General features: G+C 42.2%; 1 protein-coding gene across 9 annotated transcripts in view; it reads right to left on the bottom strand.

The window, feature by feature from the left end:
• The window catches only part of SRP54 (signal recognition particle subunit SRP54), a 98,558-nt gene that overhangs the window by 38,049 nt on the left and 36,956 nt on the right, over nt 1–23,553 (bottom strand). For 6 of the 9 annotated variants that reach the window (XM_045397526.2, XM_015453253.3, XM_065547490.1 and 3 more), the window contains 3 exons: nt 20,471–20,641; nt 15,411–15,506; nt 14,031–14,532 (listed from right to left, as the gene is read on the bottom strand). In XM_045397526.2, coding sequence (XP_045253461.1) covers nt 14,441–14,532; nt 15,411–15,506; nt 20,471–20,641 — 359 coding nt within the window. In that variant the 3' untranslated portion in view covers nt 14,031–14,440. The other 3 variants (XM_065547494.2, XM_005561068.5, XM_015453705.4) reach the window with 3 other exon arrangements.

Genomic DNA, 23,553 nt, shown 5'->3' with positions numbered 1-23,553 from the left:
ATCCTGGCTAACACGGTGAAACCACGTCTCTACTAAAAATACAAAAAAGTTAGCCGGGCGAGGTGGCGGGCGCCTGTAGTCCCAGCTGCTCCGGAGGCTGAGGCAGAAGAATGGCGTAAACCTGGGAGGCTGAGCTTGCAATGAGCCGAGATCGCGCCACTGCACTTCAGCCCGGGAGAGTGTGAGACTCCGTCTCAAAAAATAAATAAATAAATAAATAACTTTCATAGTAATTATAGCTTGAAATTTTTGATAAATTAGATTAAGATATGCTATTAAAATTATTATCATCGGTTTCACTTTTTTTAAAACGTGGCTACTGGAAAATTTGAAATCACAATTTTCAACGCAGCTTGCATTCTATTTCTGTTGGACAGCGCAGCACGGAGCCTCAGTTGCCTCGGGGGTGAAATGGGGATAACACCCACCTCGAGCGGTTACTGTAAGAATTCAGTGAATTAAGGCCGGTAAACGTTTGGCATATGCCAAGCAAAGGGCAGATGCCAAGGCAGGCGCTCGCACTAGAAGAGACTGAGAAGTGGTTGAAGCCGCCCTCACCTGGCTTCCAGCTACTGCAAGGACGGCCTTTGGGGGACACGCCTTCCTTCTTCCTCAGGTAGACCAGAAGCTGGACTATCACCCCCGGAACCCAAGGCCGCCCCAGAGTCTGCTGTGCTGCCAGCCAAGTGGTTGGTGAGTGAGTGGGAGGCCGCTCCTTCCCACAAGCTGGTCTCACTGAGCAGAAACAGGGGTGCAGGGAGGAGGAACTCCAAAACGGGGGCGGCCTGCTCGGAGGACGGCCGGGCAGGCCAAAAGAGCGGCCCGCGGAGAAGGCAAGGAGGCAGCTCGGCTCCCTGGACGCCAGCGTCGGCGGCCCCACCTACCTGCCCCGCAGATTCCCCAAAAGCCGCGGCGGCCGCAACTCCCGAAGGTGCGACGGCTTCTCGTTCCACACGGCCCACTGGCTCCTGGTCCATCGTCGTTGCCACCACAGGGCTGCTGGCGCTGGCGAGAAAGAGGGTAATGGCCGATAAGCCCACTTCCATCCTCGGCCTCCCCGCCCAGTCGCTGGCCGAGCCCGGCTGTCGGGAACTGGTACTCACCGCAGCGCCCGCCTCGCGCCGCGCCCAGCCAAGTCTCTGGGAAAGGTACTAGCGGGCCTTGAGGGGTGGGGCCGGCCTGAGGGGCGTGGCCGGCCCGCGCCTCGCCTAGCCTGCCCCGCCTCGCACCCCGAGACCTGGCCGACTGCAGTCTGGGAGGCGCAACTACCGGCTCGCGCGGGGCGGGGCGGGGCTTTGCGAGGCGTCGCTTCCGGCCAAGCACGCATCCCGAGCTCGTGGATCCCCGCCTGGCACCGCCTGTGACGTCATTCCTGGTACGTGTACCTGAAGCCTGGCGTCTGGACCTCGGCGCAGCCCCCCACCAGCTGCGTCCGGGGCAGTCACCCCGGCAGGACCTCGGTTTCTTTATTTGTAAAATGAGGACAGCTGTGATCACAGCTTCAAAAGCTAGTGATCGGATGTGGTTGCTGAAAATGTAAAATGTACGGCTTGTGCTGCACTTTCCATTCCTAACGTGGGTGACAGTCCAGCCAAAATACCCTCAAAGAAGAGCCCCAGGCGTGATTTTTGCTTATTCTTGTCTGAAATACTTAAGTATAACTGTAGAAAATGTTAAGTGAAAAGACCTGAAGGAGAGCAAAGGGCAGTAGTAAGCTTCCATCTTGACAAACGTAAGGAGTGTTATCTGTGTCTTAAAGTCGTGTGCATCCCAGATTTTTTCCGTCTTTCTCAATGTTCAACCAAAGTAAAAAATCATGCAATTACTGCATGACTTCAACATCAAACAAGTCTGAGGTTCTGCAGGTACGTGGTTTATTGTTGTTTTAGCATGACCATTTTCACAAATACGTGGGGGTCAAAACCAAAACATATATTATTTTGGCTATGGGAGCCTTCATTTGATACTTTAAATTCCATTTTCATACCAGTCTTAATTCAGAAATGCTCCCTAGTTATATGACCTCATAAATGTTTTTCATCATAGCAACAGCAGGCCCAAATATTAAATATTGCTCTCTCTTCTGTGCCAAAGTTCGTCTCCTTATCCTCTGCCTAATGTTCTTGTACACTTCCTATCCTTTGTATAACTAGAACCTAAAAACAAAAACAAAAATTTTTAAAACAATCATTTGAAAACCATCTACACTTTAAAAACTAGTTGGAAATGCATAATGCTCTGTATCCTGGTAACAAAATCAAGTTAGGTTGCTGCTGAAGTAAACAAGTTAGTGCATGATCTGACTGTATGGTGTCATTAGCAGGGAGTTGAGACAATCCAAAACAGCAAAACCAAATTCGGCCATAAATTGAAAACAAAAAGAACCAATTGTTAAGACTTCATGAATTGGCATTCATAAACAACACAATTCTGCATTATATGTATTCAAAATCTCTTCCTTCTTACTGGCAAGCAGGGCAGTCAACCATCTTTACTACTAAAAATTTGGGGAATATTTATAAATGCATGATTTTATTTTCCAAAATGGCAATTAAATATCAAATTACAATTTTCTTTTTCTTTTTTTTTGAAACGGAGTCTCGTCCACACTGGAGTGCAATGGCGCAATCTTGGCGCACCGCAACATCCGCTTCCCGGGTTCAAGCAATTCTCCTGCCTCAGCCTCCCGAGTAGCTGGGATTACAGGTGTGCACTACCACACCTGGCTAATTTTTGTATTGTTAGTAGACCCGGGGTTTCACCATGTTGGCCAGGCTAGTCTCGAACTTCCGACCTCACATGATCCACCCACCTCAGCCTCCCAAAGTGCTGGGATTACAGGCGTGAGCCACCATGCCCGGCCTCAAATTACAATTTTCATTGCCGAAGCAGAATATATTTTCACAGTTTACAAATGTATTTCTTCGTTTACTGAAAATTCAAAGTACAACTTATATTCTAACATGAACTGGAAGTATTTCCTAAAAAGTTATTTTTAACACAAATATGCAATTGAAGAGCAGTTTATTACAAATCAACAACTCAAAGTAACATAAAAGCATAGAAATTCTAATAGTTTTATTTTGGGCATTTATATTTTTGTCATTATTTCCAAACTGTTATAGCTCAACTAAAAGTAGGCACCAAGGCAATGTGCCAAGTTTTTCCTTCTTTCACTTTGTAACATAAATTGTATTGTAGCACTATGACAAAAATAAATTCAAGTATTATAATTTATCTACTTGAAAACATAATGTGGTCTAAATTTATCATTTAATGATACATATAGAGGTAAAAAGGTAAATTTGGATTGAACCATTTCTGCTTAAGGCTGGGAAAATAAATCTGAATAAAATTTGATAACCAGGAATGTTCATCAAATAATCAAGACATTCTTAGGGTTTTAACATAGCCACATATATATATTTTGATAGAGAATATTTTGTAAGTTATCCGTCAAACAGGACAATATATTTTCATCAAAAATAATGCACAAGAAAAAAAGGTGATAAAAATAAAAATGCATTTTAGGTTGAGTCTAAGCATAAAGAAAAAGTTTTTTTTTTTTTGAGACAGGACCTTACTGTATCACCCAGGCTGGAGTGCAGTGGCACAATTACGGCTCACTGCAGACTCAGATGATCCTCCCACCTCAGCCTCCTGAGTAGCTGACATGCACCATCACAGCTGGCTAATTTTTGTATTTTTTGTAGAGGTGAGGTTTCGCCATGTAGCCCAGGCTAAAGAAGTTATTAAAATCATGGTAGTGATTTCACTTATGGAGCACAATATGCCAGGTACTTTGCTTTCCTTGTATTAACTCTTATTCCTCACAACAATTCTGAGACATTACTGTAACTACCAACATGTTACAGATGAGGAAACAAAGTCTCAGAGAGGTTAAGCAACTTGCTCCAGTGACACAGCTGGTAAGCAGCAGAGCCAGGATTGAAACCCAGGCAGTATGATTCCACCACCTACACATTTAGCCATTCCACCCCATTGAGAATGAAAACGTCAAAAAATACAAGGCCAGTAAGTGTTAGGAAGGCAAGAAATTTCTACACCAAAGGTGAGTATGTTATTTGGAAAGATTTGGATGGAAATGAGTAAAGTATGTTTTTTTTAAAAAGTCTGTTAGTGGCTGGGCGCAGTGGCTCAAGCCTGTAATCCCAGCACTTTGGGAGGCTGAGACGGGCGGATCACGAGGTCAGGAGATTGAGACCATCCTGGTTAACACGGTGAAACCCCGTCTCTACTAAAAAATACAAAAAACTAGCCCGGTGAGGCGGTGGGCGCCTGTAGTCCCAGCTACTCAGGGAGGCTGAGGCAGGAGAATGGCGTAAAACCCGGGAGACAGAGCTTGCAGTGAGCTGAGATCTGGCCACTGCACTCCAGCCTGGGCGACAGAGCAAGACTCTGTCTCAAAAAAAAAAAAAAAAAGTCTGTTAGTAAGCTTTAAAGCTCTATATGTAAGAAGCAGATGAAAATACCACGTGAATTTTTAGATTTGATGTTATGTAAGCTTTTTGTTTTATTTATTAAAATTTGGTCAGGTTTTGTGTTTGTGTGTGTGTGGTGAGAATATACCAATGATATCTACCAAAATATTTTTTTAGACAGTCTCACTGTCACCCAGGCTGGAGTGCAGTGGCGTGCTCTTGGTTCACTGCAGCCTCAGTCTCCTAGGCTCAAGTGATTCTCCCACCTCAGATCCGAAGCTGGGATTACAGGCACACATCACCACACCTTGCTAATTTTTGCATTTTTACTAGAAACGGGGTTGCACCATGTTGGCCAGGCTGGTCTCAAACTCCTGACCTCAAGTGATCCACCCGCCTCAGCCTGTGAGCCACCGTGCCCGGCCTAGAATTTTCTATATGGTATTAGGCATAAAATACTAGCTTTCTTTGCACACTCTGCCTAGACTCAGTAATTTTAATGTTGGAGAGCTATGCATCTTAATCTAAAATCTGTAGAACCCTAAGGGTCTTCTGATAAGAATCTATAACAAATATAAAGATATAATCCTTTTTTTTTTTCTTTTTTAGACAGAGTCTTGCACTGTCACATGAGCTGGAATGCAATGGCGCGATCTCAGCTCACTGCAACCCTGCCTCCCAGGTTCACAGGATTCTCCTGCCTCAGCCTCCCAAGTAATTGGGATTACAGGCACACACCACCACACCTGGCTTATTTTTTGTTTTTTGTTTTTTGTTTTGTTTTGAGATGGAGTCTGTCTGTCACCCAGGCTGGGGTGCAGTGGCGTGATCTCAGCTCACTGCAAGCTCCGCCTCCTGGGTTCACACCATTCTCCTGCCTCAGCCTCCCTAGTAGCTGGGACTACAGGTGCCCGCCACCATGCCCAGCTAATTTTTTTGTAATTTTAGTAGAGATGGGGTTTCACTATGTTAGCCAGGATGGTCTTGATCTCCTGACCTCGTGATCTGCCCACCGCGACCTCCCAAAGTTCTGGGATTACAGGCATGAGCCACAGCGCCCGGCCTGTTTTTTGTATTTTTAGTAGAGATGGGGTTTCACTATGTTGGCCAGGCTGGTCTTGAACTCCTGACCTGGTGATCCTGCCACCTTGGCCACCCAAAGTGCTGAGATTACAGGTGTGAGCCACTGTGCCTGGCAAAGATATAATCCTTTAAGGGATTATATTATTGATTCTGTTAAAGACAAATTATCTTTATTATAATAAAGACATAATCCTTGAAAGGATTATATTATTGATCTTAAAAGATATAATTAAGAATGCTTCACCTCTCAGAGCAAGATCGTGCTTTTTTTTTTTTTAACACAGTAAGAAGGAAATTGCAAAAAAACAAGGGACACACATCAGCTGAAGAGTTTCACACTCTTATTTCCTACCAAGTGGAATGCCAAGAAACATGCAGTTATTTCTTATACCAGTTCTGACAGAATTGAGATTATGAACCCCTTAATTGATTTCCCAGGGTCAGAAAGCATGGGCCAATGATGATATCCAATAACAATTCCTACCTCTTTTGGGTAACTGAGGTACAAGTTTCCCTTTCTATATAAAAGCATAAAACACAAGCAAACATGATTCCTGAAATATGAAAATATGCAGACATTATATGTTCTCACTTGATGCAGATATGAGACCTCTCTCTGGAAAAAGGCTCACAAAACTTTAGCATATCTTGCTTAAGAAAAATAGTCCACAGTCACAGGCTGCAAAGGAAAAGCCTATATGCAGCAATGTCAGAGGAATCTCAGACCTCAGGTAGGGGAGTTTCTTAGTGTCAGATTCAACTGAATCATTCCTCTTACAAACAAGTATTACTGTGCAATTTCTTGGCTGTTTTTCCACTTATGATCCAAGTGGTACCAAGAATGCACTGTGTTAGGCTAATGGGAGAACCTTTTAAGTCAAGTGAAGCTAAAAGATATAACATGCTCTTCAAATGAAGAGAGAAAAACGTAATGAAAGGACTGCAAAAAGTAGCATATGCATCAAACTCAAAAGAACCTGTATGGCAGTCAGCACTGCATTAATAAAAGGAAATAATACCATAGTTACCAGCTTACAAGGCGTATTTTTACTTTAAAAGACTCCAAAATTGGCCGGGCGCGGTGGCTCACGTCTGTAATCCCAGCACTTTGGGAGGTTGAAGCGGGCGGATCATGGTCAGGATATCGAGACCATCCTGGCTAACATGGTGAAACCCCGTCTTTACCAAAAATACAAAAAATTAGCCGGGTGTGGTGGCGGGTGCATGTAGTCCCAACTACTCGGGAGGCTGAGCAGGAGAATGGTGTGAACCTGGGAGGCGGAGCTTGCAGTGAGCCGAGATCGTGCCACTGCACTCTAGCCTGGGCGACAGAGCACAACTCCGTCTCAAAAAAAAAAAAAAAAAACTCCAAAAATTATATTGTATTAAATATGCCCATATTATAGATAAAGGCCACTACAAGAGAAATAGGGTTTAGGGTCTTAGGTGAGCAATTACTGAACACTGAGTACCTATCTACCCCTAGTGGCAAAGTGTGGAGGAAAACTATCATAGCAAGATTTCATAGTGCATCCATTAACTACAAAATTAGCTACAAAAATAAGCCAAAGGCTGACTTAAAGGTAAAGTTTAAATTAATCCCCAGCATGTGAGGTGTAAACTCATCATTCCTACAACTCATGGCTCAAAAGCAAAGAATGTACTAGGTTCAAGCTTCATGTCACCCCTAAATGTTTGGAACGTGATAATTAGAACTTGGGGCAGAATTTTGAGGATGATGACTAATCCAGTGAATCCAAAGAATGATAGTGATAAGGAAATCAAATCATATAGACTTTAGCTATGATGATGGCCTTCTGGTTTTGGATATGATCATTTACTTGGCTTTACCAATAACTATTCATTTGTCAATAACTATTCCTAAGTCTTGAGGAAGATCAGTAATTATATTGTTATTTAACCATGATTCTCACTGACATTGTTGTTTTTATTAGACCTCACTCAAATTCTCTGGCTGCTCTCTGTATTCAAATAGTAAAATATTTTACTCTACATAAGTATCAAGTTGAAATTCCTTCACATTTTAATTTTCAATACTTTGTTCCATCTTTTTACTGAAATATTTGCTTGTATGTGTATACGTACCAGAGCTACCTGTAAAATAAAGTCATTCAAATTTATTTTATATTATGGTTTGCTGTTTATATTTTCTAAATTCACTAAAATACTAATATATTAATTTTACTGTTACATTAATATGCATATTATGGGGCTTTAGCGCCAACAAATTTCCTGGTTTTGTTGCCACCTATCATTATTCATATATAACATTATATTTCTTTTTAGTTATGTGATACTATGTTTCACATTACTAATAACAGTACATTATTACTGCATATTAGAACTTGGGACTTACTCTCACATTGTAACATATTGTATTTACTTGAACAAAATAATGGTTTATATAACACAGTTATTGCATGATAAAAAGAATTTAATTTTTTCCAAAAAATTTCTCCAGAAAATTGTGATGCATTGGGCATATATATACCTTTGTATCTTATATACCATTAAATATGATAGTTTCAGAGCACTGACATCTATCACATTTAAATCGTTAATTTCTGTCAGGGCAGCGTGGCTTATGCCTGTAATGCCAGCACTTCTGGGAGGCCAAGGCAGGAGGATAACTTGAGCCTGAGAGTTCAAGACCAGCCTAGGTAACACAGTGAGACCTCGTCTCCACAAAAAATTAAAAAATTCAGGGCTGGGCGCGGTGGCTCACGCCTGTAATCCCAGCACTTTGGGAGGCCAAGGCCAGCTGATTATGAGGTCAGGAGATCGAGACCATCCTGGCTAACACAGTGAAACCCCGTCTCTACTAAAAATACAAAAAAAATTAGCTGGGTGTGGTGGCGCATGCTTGTAGTCCCAGCTACTTGGGAGGCTGAGGCAGGAGAATGGCGTGAACCCGGGAGGTGGAGCTTGCAGTGAGCCCAGATCACACCACTGCACTCCAGCCTGGGTGACAGAGCAAGACTCCATCTCAAAAAAAATTAAAAATTGGCCGGGCACAGTGGGTTACACCTGTAATCCCAGCATGCTGGGAGGCCGAGGCAGGTGGATTACTTGAGGTCAGGAATTTGAGACCAGCCTGGCCAACATGGTGAAAACCCATCTTTTTAAAATTTTTTTTGAGACAGAGTCACTCTGTTACCCAGGCTGGAGTGCAGTGGCACAGGTGGCACAGTCTTGGCTCACTGCAACCTCCACCTCCCAAGTTCAAGCAATTCTCCTGCCTCAGCCTCCCAAGTGGCTGGGACTACAGGCACATGGCTCCACACCCAGCTAATTTTTGTATTTTTAGTAGAGACGGGCTTTCACCATGTTGGCCAGGCTGGCCTTGAACTCCTGACCTCAGGTGATATGCCCGCTTCAGCCTCCCAAAGTGCTGGGATTACAGGCGTGAGTCACCCATGTCTACTAAAAATACAAAAATTAGCTGGGTGTGGTGGCACATGCCTGTCGTCCTAGCTACTTGGGAGGCTGAGGCAGGAGAATTACTTGAACACATGAGATGGAGGTTGCAATGAACTGACATTGTGCCTCTGCACTCCAGCCTGTGTGACAGAGTAAAACTCCATCTCAAAAATAAATGAAATAAAATAAAAAATTAGCTGAGTGTTGTGGCACACTCTGATAGTCCCAACTACTCAGTAGACTGAGGTGGGAGGATTGCCTAAGCCCAGGTCAAGATTGCAGTGAGCCATGACTGCACCACTGCACTCCAGCCTGGGTGACAAAGACCCTGTCTCAAAAAAAAAAAATTAATAAAAAGTCATTCATTTCCCCTTTCTTCATTTTGTAGTTTGTTGATATTTAATTTCTCAATTTGTTGTTGTCTTATAATTATATGAGTACTGTAAGCTTAAGGAAGCTATACCTAGTTTTATGGTTACATAAATTTAACATTATAGTAAAATTCAGGAAGAATTCAATGTTGTACAGTATTACAGCTAGCTAGTGGTCTAAGTTGGGAGTATATCAAAAAACAATGGAGTCAATTTTAACAATAGTGAAAAACAAATGGAAATTTGTTCAAATTATTATTTTTATTTTCTTTTGAGATGGAGTCTCGCTCTGTCACCCAGACTCGAGTGCAGTGGCACGATCTTGGCTCACTGCCTCCCAGGTTCCCGCCATTCTCCTGCCTCAGCCTCCCGAGTAGCTGGGACTACAGGCACCCGCCACCACGCCCAGCTAATTTTTTGTATTCTTAGTAGAGACAGGGTTTCATCGTGTTAGCCAGGATGGTCTCGATCTCCTGACCTCGTGATCCACCTGCCTCGGCCTCCCAAAGTGCTGGGATTACAGGTGCAAGCCACCATGTCTGGCCCCTTGTTCAAATTATTAAAGGATTTAATTTTGGTATTTGGTTTGGCTGTGTCCCCACTCAAATCTCATCTTGAATTGTAGCTCCCATAATTCCCACGTGTTGTGGGAGGGACCTGGTGGGAAGTAATTGAATCATGGGGGCAGTTTACCCCATACTGTTCTCATGGTAGCAAATAAGTCTCATGAGACTTATTACCTTGGTTTTATAAGGAGAAATCCCTTTTGCTTGGTTCTTACTATCTCCTGTTTACTGCCATGTAAGATGTGCCTTTCGCCTTCCACCATAATTGTGAGGCCTCCCCAACCACATGGAACTGTGAGTCAATTAAACCTTTTTCATTATAAATTACCCAGTCTTGAGTATGTCTTTATCAGCAGCATGAAAACAGACTAATACAGTAAGCTGGTACTGGTAGAGTGGAGTACTGCTATAAAGATACCCAAAAATGTTTAAGCAACTTTGGAACTGGGTAATAAGCAGAGCTTGGAACAGTCTGGAGGGCTCAGCATGAGACAGGAAAATGTAGGAGTGTTTGGAACTTCCTAGAGATTTGTTAAATGGCTTTGACCAAAATGCTGATAAATGACATAGACAATGAAATCCAGGCTGAGGTGGTCTCAGATGGAGATGAGGCATTTTTTGGGAACTGGAGTAAAGGTGACCCTTGCTATCTTTAGCAAAAAGACTGGCAGTATTTCGCCTCTGCCCTGGAGATTTGTGGAACTTTGAACTTGAGGGAGATGACTTAGGGTATCTGGTGGAAGAAATTTTTTTTTTTTTTTGAGATGGAGTCTTACTGTGTTACCCAAGCTGGAGTGCAGTGACATGATCTTGGCTCACTGCAACCTCCACCTCCTGGGTTCAAGCAATTCTCCTGCCTCAGCCTCCCAAATAGCTGGGACTACAGGCGCATGCCACCATGCCCAGCTAATTTTTGTATTTTTAGTAGAGATGGGGTTTCACCATGTTGGCCAGGATAGTCTCGATCTCTTGATCTCGTGATCTGCTAGCCTCAGCCTCCCAAAGTGCTGGGATTACAGGCGTAAGCCACTGTGCCCAGCCTCTGGCGGATGAAATTTCTAAGCAGCAAACCATTCAAGAGGTGACTTGGGTGCTATTAAAAGTATTCCATTTTAAAAGGGAAACAGAATAAAAATTTAGAAATTTGCAGCCTATGTGATAGAAAAGAAAAACCCATTTTCTGAGGAGAAATTCAAGCTGGCTGCAGAAATTTGCATAAGTAATGAGGAGCTGCCAGGTGTGGTGGCTCATGCCTGTAATCCCAGCACTTTGGGAGGCTGCGGTGGGCAGATCACCTGAGGTTGGGAGTTTGAGACCAGCCTGACCACCATGGAGAAACTCTGTCTCTACTAAAATTACAAAATTAGCCAGGTGTGGTGGCATGTACCTGGAATCCCAGCTACTCAGGAGGCTCAGGTAGGAGAATCACTTGAACCCAGGAGGCAGAGGTTGTGGTAAGCCAAGATTGTGCCATTGCACTCCAGCCTGGGCAAGAAGAATGAAACTCTGTCTCAAAAAAAAAAAAAGGGTGGGGGGGCGCAAATGTTAATTACCAAGACAGTGGGGAAAATGTCTCCAGAGCATGTCAGAGAACTTTGCAGCAGCCCCTCCCATCACAGGCCCAGAGGCCTAGGAGGAAAAAATGGTTTTGTGGGCTGGGCTCAGGGCCCCCTGCTGTGTGCAGCCTTGGAACTTGGTGCCGTGTCCCAGCCACTCTAGCCATGGCTAAAATGTGCCAAGGTACAACTGAGCCCATGGCTTCAGAGGGTGCAAGTACCAAGCCTTGGCAGCTTCCACGTGGTGTTGAGCCTGTGAGTGCACAGAAGTCAAGAACTGAGGTTTGGGAACCTGCACCTAGATTTCAGAGGATGGATATATGGAATCACCTGGATGTCCAGGCAGAAGATTGCTACAGGAGCGGGGCCCTCAAAGAGAACCTCTGCTAGGGCAGTGCAGAAGGGAAATGTGGGGTTGGAGCTCCCACACAGAGTCCCCACTGGGGCACTACTTAGTGGAGCTGTGAGAAGAGGGCCACCGTCCTCCAGACCCCAAAGTGGTAGATCCGCCAACTGCTTGCACTGTGCACCTAGAAAGCCACAGACAACACCAGTCTGTGAAAGCAGCCGGGAGGGGGGCTGTTCCCTGCAAGGCCACAGGGGCACAGCTGCCCAAGGCTGTGGGAGCCCACCTCTTACATCAGCGTGACATGGATGTATGACAAAGGAGTCAAAGATCATTTTGGAGCTTTGAGATCTGACTGCCCCACTGGATTTCGGACTTGCATGGGGCCTGTAGCCCCTTTGTTTTGGCCAATTTATCCCATTTGCAATGGCTGTATTTACCCAATGCCTGTACCCCCATAGTATCTAGGAAGTAACTAACTTGCTTTTGATTTTACAGGCTCAAAGGTGGAAGGGACTTGCCTTGTCTCAGATGAGACTTTGGATGTGGACTTTTGAGTTAATGCTGAAATGTTAAGCAAGTTAAGCAGTTAAGACTGTGGGGGACTATTGGGAAGGCATAATTGGTTTTGAAATGTGGGGACATGATATTTGGGAGACACCAGGGGGTCTGTGGACCTGGTGGTACATAAATGAATCATGGAGGTGGTTTCCCCCATAGTGTTCTCATAGTAGTGAATGAGTCTCATGAGAACTGATGGTTTTTTAAGGGGAAACCCCTTTTGCTTGGTTCTCATTCTCTCTTGTCACCATGTAAGATGTGCCTTTTGCCTTCCACCATGATTGTGAGGCCTCCTCAGCCACCTGGAACGCCTAGCAAATTTTTATATTTTCAATAGAGGCAGGGTTTCGCCATGTTGGTCAGACTGGTCTCAAACTCCTGTCAGGTCATTATTTTTAATATATAATAGTGACAACCTAATACTTGCAATTATTTTTCCTTTAGAAGATGTATACATTAGCTATTATCATCGAAATATATCAACTTCTTCAAGTGTATTTTTGGTATGCAGAAAACAGGCCGAGCATGGTGGCTCATACCTGTAATCCCAGCACTTTGAGAGGAGAGGGTGGGCACATCACTTGAGGCCATGCGTTCAAGACCAGCATGGCCAACATGGTGAAACCCATCTCTACTAAAAATACAACAATTGGCCAGGCGCAGTGGCTCATGCCTGTAATCCCAGAACTTTGAGAGGCTGAGATGGGTGGATCACCTGAGGTCAGGAGTTCGAGACCAGCCTAGCCAACACGGTGAAACCCCATCTCTACTAAAAATACAAAAAATTAGCCGGGCATGGTGGTACACACCTGTACTCCCAGCTACTAGGGAGACTGAGGCAGGAGAATTGCTCAAACCTGGGAGGCGGAGGTTGCAGTGAACAGAGATCATGCCACTGCACTTCAGCATCGGTGACAGAAGGAGACTCTATCTCAAAAAAAAAAAAAATTAGCCAGTTGTGTTGTCACATGCCTGTAATCCCAGCTACTCAGGAGGCTAAGGCAGGAGAATCACTTGAACCTGGGATGCAGAGGTTGCAGTGAACCAAGATCGCGTCACTGCACTCCAGCCTGGGCAACAGTTCTTTTTTCTTTTCTGTCTCAAAAAAGAAAAAAGAAAAAAAATCAATGATTGGCTGGGTGCAATGGCTAAGGCCTATAATCCCAGCACTTTGGGAGACCAAGGCAGGTAGATCACTTGAGCTCAGGAGTTCCAGATCAGCCTGGGCAGGAGCCACCATGCTTGGCCTCTTAATTTCTCTTTTTTTGTTGTTTTCTTTTGAGACGTAGTCTCACTCTGTCACCCAGGCTGGAGTGCAGAGGTGGGACCTCAGCTCACTGCAACTCCCGCCTCCTAAGTTCAAGTGACTCTCATGCCTCAGCCTCCTGAGTAGCTGGGACTACAGGCACGCATCACTATGCCCAGCTAATTTTTGTATTTTTAGTAGAGATGGGGTTTCCATGTTGGCCAGGCTGGTCTTGAACTCCTCACCTCAGGTGATCCACCTGCTCCGGCCTCACAAAGTGCAGGGATAACAGGCGTGAGCCACCGTGCTCGGCCCCAGGCATAGTTTTAAATGACATTTATCTATTGGCTTTTCCACTGAGTTTTTAAACTGAGTGATAAACTGATAATTTTTAACCATAAAGAAAGTTAACAACCCCTTATAACCACTTTGAAGTTTATTTTACAGCACTTTAATTGAAACATTATTTAACTACTGACCAGGACTGTTTACAAATGTGATGCTTGGCCTTCGAGACGATTAAAAACCTTTAAGTACTAAAATTTTACATCATGATTTAACTTAAGTGTTATGATGGTGAAAACAGAAGAAAATCTAAAGCAAACATACAATGATTTCCACAAAAACCATGTATTTCCCCCTTACATTAAAGGGAGGAAAGAAAGAAGGAAGAAGAAAAGGAGGGGAAAAGGGGGCGAGAAGAAAAAGAAAGAGTGCATGATAAGCAAGAAAAATACACTTTCCCCCCAATTTGCAAAAAGAAGGGAAACTCTGAGGTCTCAGCAAATTAGGTACTCAACTGAGTCAGTTTATATTAAGGCATTTTCTTTACATATTATTGAATCCCATCATGCCTTTCATGTTGCCAGCAGCACCCTGTTGAAACTGCCTCATCATTGACTGAAGTCCTGCCATACCACCTAGGGCAAAAGTAGGGAAGTAGAGTTAAAAACAGATAACTAAGCAGAACTGGAAACATTTATTACTTTTACCTAATAAGTACTTCTAAAAATACTGAATTCTGATTGCAATTTAGTTATCAGCCTTAAAGAACGAACCACCTAAAAATTTATATTATCCTCATCAATAAAAGAGAATGAATAATAGCCTGTCTTATGGAGTTATTGTGAGGAATAAATGAGGTGATACATAAAAAGATCTTAGGATACTACCTGTCACACAGTCAATACATCTAAACAAAAAATTTTTTTCTTATCAATCCAAAAGGGTCTTACTCTAAGTTACATAAAAAATAATCAATAGGGGATTATTCCACAGGACTTACAAAAATAAAAGAATTCATTTATTGAACATCTACTATATGCCCAGAATTTTACTGAATGTCTTCATATATATTACCTCATTTAATTGTCACAATTTCTTGATGAGATATGATCTGTGATTTTACCAAAGGGGAAAGTGCAGTTCAGAAAGTTTAAGGAGCTTTGTAAAGGTTATACAGTCAAAGTAGAACTGAAGTTAAAAATCCTCAGTCATATAATTAAAAATATCCAGGTTCTAAAACAGATATGTGACTAAAAAGTCACCAGAACAAACAAACAAAAGACGATTAAACAGCTTGCTCAAACATCACAGAGATGGCAGCAGAAGAGTGAATAAGACCTCACCTAATAAGCCCTATTACAATTTAATTCAACTTAGGATTCAGATGACCATTTCCCTGAAATCACACCTTTTGAACAGATTTTCGTAATATTACAACAAAAGGCTTATATCATTCAAACTCAACCCTTATAAATTAAACTGCATTAGCAACTGCTAACAACTTGGTATTTACCCATGTGATGTAGAACTCTAGGATCCATCATTTTGGCCATTTGTTGGTTCAATTTTGCCATCTGTGACTGGCTCACATTCTTAGACATGTCACCACCTGAGGAAAAAATAAAAAGATTTTGAGTCAGTACAGGAGGTAATATAATCAGTATAATCAGAGTATAATAGAAAGTTTGATGAAGTGAGTAAATACAAAGAAAAAAATTACATAATCCTATCACTCTAACAAAATTATTTCTATTTCTACATATTCCTTTCTAATCTTTATCTCAATTACATACTATTTTTTGAAGAAGGACATATAAAATTCTATATAAAAGGACATTTAAAAGCCTTTCTTAAGGCTGCAATTTATGCTAATACTTTATTTGTTGTGAATAAGCCACTATTAGCAAAACTGTACCCAGTGTTTTATTTTTTATTTATTTATTTTGAGACGGAGTCTCACTCTGTCACCCAGGCTAGAGTGCAGCAGTGCAATCTTGGCTCACCGCAACCTCCGCCTCCCAGGTTCAAGTGATTCTCCTGCCTCAGCCTCCCAAATAGCTGGGATTACAGGTACCCACCACCACACTCGGCTAATTTTTGTATTTTTAGGAGAGACAGGGTTTCACCATCTTGGCCAGGCTGGTCTCAAACACCTGACCTCGTGACCTACCCATCTCAGCCTCCCAGAGTCCTGGGATTACAGGTATGAGCCACCACACCTGGCCAGCCAGTGGTTTTTAATAGTAAGCTATAACGACTGCTTAATAGTGATACAGGGGAATGCTGGACAAAAGCTGAGTTTATAGACACGGGTTAATTAGCAAAGAGACTAGATGGCTGGTAGATGAATGTGAAAGTATGAGTCTGTTGGGCCAGGCATGGTGGCTCACAACTATAATCCTAGCACTCTGGGAGGCCGAGGCCGGCGGATCACTTGAGGTCAGGAGTTTGAGACCAGCCTGGCCAACATGGTGAAACCCTGTCTCCACTAAAAATACAAAAAAAAATAGCCAGACATGGTGGTATGTGCCTGTAGTCCCAGCTGCTCGGGAGGCTGAGGCAGAAGAATTGCTTGAATCCAGGAGGTGGAGGTTGCAGTGAATCAAGATTGCGCCACTGCACTCCAGCCTGGGCGACAGAGCAAGACTCTGTCTCAAAAAAAAAAAGAAGAGTAGAAAGTAAAGTATGAGTCTGAGAGAATGTCAAGGTGTGCATGTATCTAAGAAGTTTTTTTTGTTTGTTTTTTGTTTTTTTTGACACAGAGTCTAGCTCTGTCACCCAGGCTGGAGTGCAATGGCACGATCTCGGTCACTGCAACCTCCGCCTCCCAGGTTCACACCATTCTCCTGCCTCAGTCTCCCGAGCAGCTGGGACTACAGGCACGCGCCACCATGCCCAGCTAATTTTTGTATTTTTAGTACAGACAGGATTTCACCACTTCGGCCAGGAGGGTTTCGATCTCTTGACCTCGTGATCTGCCCGCCTCGGCCTCCCAAAGTGCTGGGATTACAGGTGTGAGCCACGGCACCTAGCCAGAAGTTTTCTTTAAGTAATGAAAACCTTCAGAGAATACAAAGACAAATAATGCAACTTCATTTGTCAAGGAATTTCTACACTATGTCAAAACACCACAGTAAAAAGGGCAGCCAATGAAAGAGATGCAGCCTGGGTGAGGTGGGTCACATTTGTAATCCCAGCACTTTGGGTGGCGAAGGGAGCCTGATTACTTGAGCTCAGGAGTTCAAGACCAGCCTGGGCAACATGTCGAAACACTGTCTCTACAAAAAAAAAAAAAAAAAAAGCATTAGCTGGGTGTGACAGCACGCGCCCATAGTCTCAGCTACTTGGGAGCCTCAGATTGGAGGAGAGCTTGAGCTTGGGAGGTCAAGGCTGCAGTGAGCCATGAGCATGCCATTGCACTCCAGCCTCCAGCCTGGGTGACAAAGCGAGACTGTCTCAAAACAAAACAAACAAAAAACAACAAAAAATAAATGCACTCTGAGCCAGAATAGGTAAAAACATCCTTTAGACAACAGCTGTACTCATAAAAGAAAGGAAGGCAAGAGATCTTCACTACAACAATGCATAGAATTGCTTCAACAACTTTTTTTTGTGTGTTTTTTTTTTAAACAGGCTCTTGCTCTGTCGCCCAGGCTGGACTGCGGTGCCCTAATCATGGCTCACTGCAGCCTTGCCCTCCTGGGATCATGGGATCCTCCTGCCTCGGCCTCTCAAAGTGCTGGGATTACAGGTGTAAGCCACCACACCCATCCAAAATTATTTATTTGAAAGGGGCATTAACTATGGTACTTCTCAGAAGCATTTATAAAAAATGGGACTCAAAGCTCCCCTTGATTCTCCAATCACAGCTGGTTAATGTGAATAAATCATGTGAATTATAAACTATGAATGAAAGAGAAGATACGTTTTTATGATAAAATCTGTGAAAACCATTTATGATGAATAAAACTGAAGAAGCTGGGAATTCCATGCTCATTAGTGATTTATCCTAAGAGTTTGTTTATCAGCACTTAAAACTTCTAAAAAGTATTTCAAGTTTGGTGTGACACAGCTGTGTGTATATCCACTGCCAACTTCATCCTGGGGTTATTCTTTTATTGAAGAATCAGTACATAGGAATGATCTAGATGGTGAATCTGTCCTATCAAGACTAGTCAGGACTACATGGGAAAGACATTACAGTGATGTAATGTGTTTATTAATCACTATCTGAAATAGCATGGGATGGCAGGAATTTATAACCAGTTTTCAACATGTTTGTCTAATTTTTCTTCCTTATCACAAAAGAGCAAATAGGATATCACAAGGAAAATAAGGAAAGCTTCAAAGATAAAAGGTAATACTCATGCTTTTAGAAGCTATTCAGTGGTATTGTTCATCTTTGGAGCTTGTCTAATCAGTATTTTTGGAAATAATAAATTCATTTTAATGGGTTTCAAGGCAAATTTTCACAGACTCTGAATTAGTTGTTTACATTATAGAAAAAAATTAAAAAGAGGACTGGAAGAGTTGATAGTCTTTGGAAAAACTTATCTTTTTACGATACACAATACACAGCAAAATAAATTCCATTGAGATAAAAAGTCAAACACAAAATAAAACCAAAAACAAGTAGAAGCCAGACGTGGTAGCTCACGCCTGTAATCTCAGCGCACTTTGGGAAGCTAAGGCGGGTGAATCATTTGAGGTCAGGAGTTTGAGACAAGCCTGGCCAACATGGTGAAACCCTGTCTCTACTAAAAATACAAAAATCAGCTGGGCATGGTGGCACGTGCCTGAAATCCCAGCTATTCGGGAGACTGAGGCAGGAGAATTGCTTGAACCCAGGAGGCAGAGATTGCAGTGAGCCGAGATCACGCCAGTGCACTCCAGCCTGGGCGACAGAGCGACTCTGTCTCAAAAAAAAAAAAAGAAGAAAATGGTGACAACTGTGGTATCAACATGGAGAAGGTTAACTTGATAACCTCTGTTTAAAAAAAAAAAAAAAAAGGAAAAAATAAACATGGGGAAGCTGTTTATGAGCATAAAAGAAATAAAAAGAAAAGACAGGCTGGCTACATGAAAAAGGGCAACTACTATTCGTTATAAAATATAAATAAAAATAAAAGGTAAATTAAAAACTGGGGGAAAATATTCGAAGACATAAACCAAAGATTTTAAGGAGTTATTACAAAGATAAAATTGGGAAAAATGGAAGAACTGGACAGGGAACATGAAGAGGCGATTCACAGAGGAAATTCAAACCAGTAAATGTACAAAGAAATGTTAAACTAAATAAACACACATACTGAGAAAACATTCAACCATTACAATGGAAATGAGGCTGGATGTTGTGGCTCAAGCCTGTAATCCCAGCACTTTGGGAGGCCAAGGCGGGCACATCATTTGAGGTCAGGAGTTCAAGACCAGCCTGGCCAACATAGTGAAACCCCGTCTCTACTAAAAATACAAAAATCAGCCAGGCAGTAGTGGTGCGTGCCTGTAATCCCAGTTACTAGGAGGCTGAGACAGGAGAATCGTTTGAGCCTGGGAAGCAGAGGCTACAGTGAGCCGAGATCACGCCACTGCACTCCAGTCTGGGTGACAGAGAGAGACTCTCTCAAAATAATATAAACAAACAAATAAATATAATGGAAATTATACTACTACAAAATTTATTTAGCATCTACTATGTTTCCGATCAAAACAGACAAAATCCCTGGTCTCACGGAACTGCACAAAAACTAATCTGATATAGAAGTGAATGAATCAGCCTTACTGTCCAAAAAAGTGGCATTACATTAGACAAAGATACATGCATAACTAGAAGAGTATTACTCAGCAGTTAAGAAGTGTGTGTGTGTGTGTTTGGGGGATGGAGTCTCACTCGGTTGCTTAGGCTGGAGTACAGTGGTATAATCTCGGCTCACTGCAACCTCCGCCTCCTGGGTTCAAGTGATTCTCCTGCCTCAGCCTCCCGAGTAGCTGAGATTACAGGTATGCCCCATGATGCCCGGCTATTTTTTGTATTTTAAGTAGAGACAGGGTTTCACCATGCTAGCCAGACTGGTCTTGAACTCCTGACCTCAAGTGATCTGCCCGCCTCAGCCTCCCAAAGTGCTAGGATGACAGGTATGAGCCATCGCGCCCGGGCAAGAATTATATTTTGAAGAATATTTGACAACATGGAAAAATAGTTAATGATGTATCAGAAGAAAACTTAGTTATAACAACTGTTATTTGCAGTAGGATCCATTGGATTCTCTGGGGAGTAAAGGTAATGTGTTTTTTTTTTTCCTTATATTATCTAAATTTAATACAATATGTTCACAAAAAGAAAAGCATTATTATTTTTTTCATTTACCCACACTACAGAGATGTAAAGTTTTTTTTAATATTAATGTTTATTACCTTGAATATGAAAACAGATAAATCATGGGTCACATAAATCCTCGAAGTACTTGAAAATAACATGAAATTCAGCTGTGAATTTTCCAATACTGGCAGTACTCTTAACTTTGTACTCAACTTCCTTTCTTTTCAGTCTGTTAATAATAAGCTTATTTTTCTTACCTTTGAAAAGTCCTTTGATACCTCCCATCTTTTTCACCATCTGTGCAAACTTGGTATATTGTGTCAAAAGTTCTTGAACATCTCTTGTTGATACACCTGATCCTCTTGCTACTCTTTGGATTCTTCCGGGTTGTTTACTAAAAACTTTGGCACCATCCGTACTATCTAGTTCTGTAGACAAGAGTCAATTACTCTCACACACAATTATCATTCACCATCAAAGCAGTTATGTGCAAATGGGCAATACATAAGAGCTTAGCAGATACGTTTTTAAAGTGATAACTATCTCATTTTTCTTTTTATATTACAAAATATCTTACTTACAGAAAAACAGATATAATACATAGTCAAACTACCACCCCGATTTAACAAATGTTATCATTTGCTATGTTTGCTTTTGAGTTTTAAAACTTAAACACGGAGGCCGGGCGTGGTAGCTCACGCCTGTAATCCCAGCACTTTGTGAGGCCAAGGCAGGCGGCTCATGAGGCCAGGAGTTCGACATCAGCCTGGCCAATATGGTGAAACCCGTCTTTACTAATAACACAAAAATTAGCTGGGCATGGTGGCACGCGCCTGTAGTCCCAGCCACTCGGGCGGCTGAGGCAGAAGAATTGCTTGAACCTGGGAGGCAGAGGTTTCAGTGAGCCAAGATTGTGCCATTGCACTCCAGCCTGGGCGACAGAGCAAGACTCCATCTCAAAAAAAAAAAAAAAAAAAGAAAATACGGAATATATTCAAAAGAACATTTATAGTATTCATAAGCTATAAAAACAGTAAAACAAACGTGTACTTTTGCTATAAAAACAATAAAACGCACATGTACTTTCCCTACAGTTTAAGTAAACTATTAATAGAATGTTTTGAGACCCCATGTCCACCACTTCCATACTTCATATGTCTACCCTCTCCAGGCCCTCCAAACACCAGAGGTATATGGTATACTTAAAAAATGAACACAAATGCTCACCTTAGCTCTATCGTAAATATTAATCATGAATTCACAAATGCAGACTATATAAGCAAGCAGAAGGAGGAAGATTCTATCCATAATCAACAGAAAAATTATTTCCTATAATCAAGTAATTACTACTACTAGTATTTTAATTCTCTGAGTAGCTTTAAGAGTGAATTAATGGCCGGGCGCGGTGGCTCAAGCCTGTAATCCCAGCACTTTGGGAGGTCGAAACGGGCGGATTACGAGGTCAGGAGATCGAGACCATCCTAACACAGTGAAACCCCATCTCTACTAAAAAATACAAAAAGAAAAACTAGCTGGGCGAGGTGGTGGGCGCCTGTAGTCCCAGCTACTCGGGAGGCTGAGGCAGGAGAATGGCGTAAACCCGGGAGGCGGAGCTTGCAGTGAGCTGAGATCCGGCCACTGCACTCCAGCCTGCAGCCTGGGCGGCAGAGCGAGACCCCATCTCAAAAAAAAAAAAAAAAAAGAGTGAATTAATTCCCACAGTTGTTTGATGACTCTTAGAATATGAGGTGCATTTCTTCAGTTGCATGCAATCTCAGGAATGGAATGGACTTTAGTCAAAATGTCCATTATGTCTGCATTCCTTCTGCAATATCCCCCAAATAAATGGTTATCTAGCCTTGGTCTTAATATCCCCAGGAGAAGATGACCTGCTATCTAATGTAAAGCTATCTATGCCATTCTGTTATACTTAGGGAAAAATCTTTTCTTTACACATATTAAATTGAAATCCGTTTACCTGGCACTTCCATTCCCATTCATGTATATGTCTCCTTGCCACGCATAAAAAATAACGCTTTCAAAATCTTTTTTTTTGAGACGGAGTGTTGCTCTGTCACTCAGGCCACAGTGCAGTGGTGGAAGCTTGGCTCATTGCAACCACCAACTCCAGCGTTCAAGGCATTCTCCCACCTCAGGCTCCTGAGTAGCTGGGTCTATAGTCACACGCCACCACAGCCAGCTAATTTCTTTTGTAGTTTTAGTAAAGACAGGGTTTCACCATGTTGCCCAGGCTGGTCTCGAACTCCTGACCTCAAGTGATCCTCCCAAAATGCTGGGATTACAGGTGAGAGCCACCACACCTGGCCAGCTTTCAAATGCATAGGCCATTATGTCTCCTGTGAATTTTCACTGGATGACAAATATCCAACTCTTGACTCTTCTAACATGGTTTAGAACCCCACTGATCATCCTGATTTCCTATATCTTCTAATTTGTCTATACCCTCTAAGTATGTTGTCCAGAAGTGAACTGAAATCCAGTTGAAGTCTAATTATCAATGCAATACTAACGAAGATACAGTATCTCAAAATAAAGTCACAATCAAAACCTCCAAATCCATTTGATAAATGCAGCTTTTAAGCCACATCTTCCTTATAAAAGATTTATGAAATATATATAATATTCCTTCCAACAGCTCAAATCAAATGAAAGAAAAACTAATAGCAGCACATCGTGGCAAGCAATATGACAGTTAAGCAAACAGAGGAAGGGGCCTTCATTCAAAGAAGGAAGGAAGTCAGGAAAGGTTCTATACTGGGCAAATTACTCAACTTCCCTGTACCAGTTTCCTAATTTGAAAAAGGCAGATAATAACTGAATATGCTATAGGAGTTGTTATAATGATAAAATGAATTAACATATTTAAAGTGATCAGGACAGTGCCTGGCACAGAATGGATACTTCAGATATGCCACAATTGTGAATTCTACGTGCAAACATTTTTGCAGTGTTAAAGATGATGAGGAAAAAGACAACCTTAAAAGAAAAGGACAATCTTATTTGGGTTACTATGAAAACCTGGAGCTCAGGAAAAAGAGACTACAAAAAATAACAACAAATTAGATAGTAGATAAAGCACAGATATGAAAATTTGTTCAAATTGTTAGAATATTACGTAAACTTAGTTGATAAAGCAGCAGCAGCAGGGTTTGACAGAACCGACTCCAACTTTGGAAGAAGTTCTACTGTGGGTAAAATGCTATCGAACAGCATTGAATACTACAGAGAAATCTTTTGTGAAAAGAAGAGTCAATCAATCGGGCAAATTTCATTCTTGTGTTTTAAGAAACTGCCACAGCCACCTTGACCTTTGGCAACT

This window comes from Macaca fascicularis, chromosome 7 (genome assembly GCF_037993035.2).
Source record: "Macaca fascicularis isolate 582-1 chromosome 7, T2T-MFA8v1.1".
In the NCBI taxonomy this organism is placed as follows: domain Eukaryota; kingdom Metazoa; phylum Chordata; class Mammalia; order Primates; family Cercopithecidae; genus Macaca; species Macaca fascicularis.
This window is presented reverse-complemented; position numbering and strand designations above follow the sequence as displayed.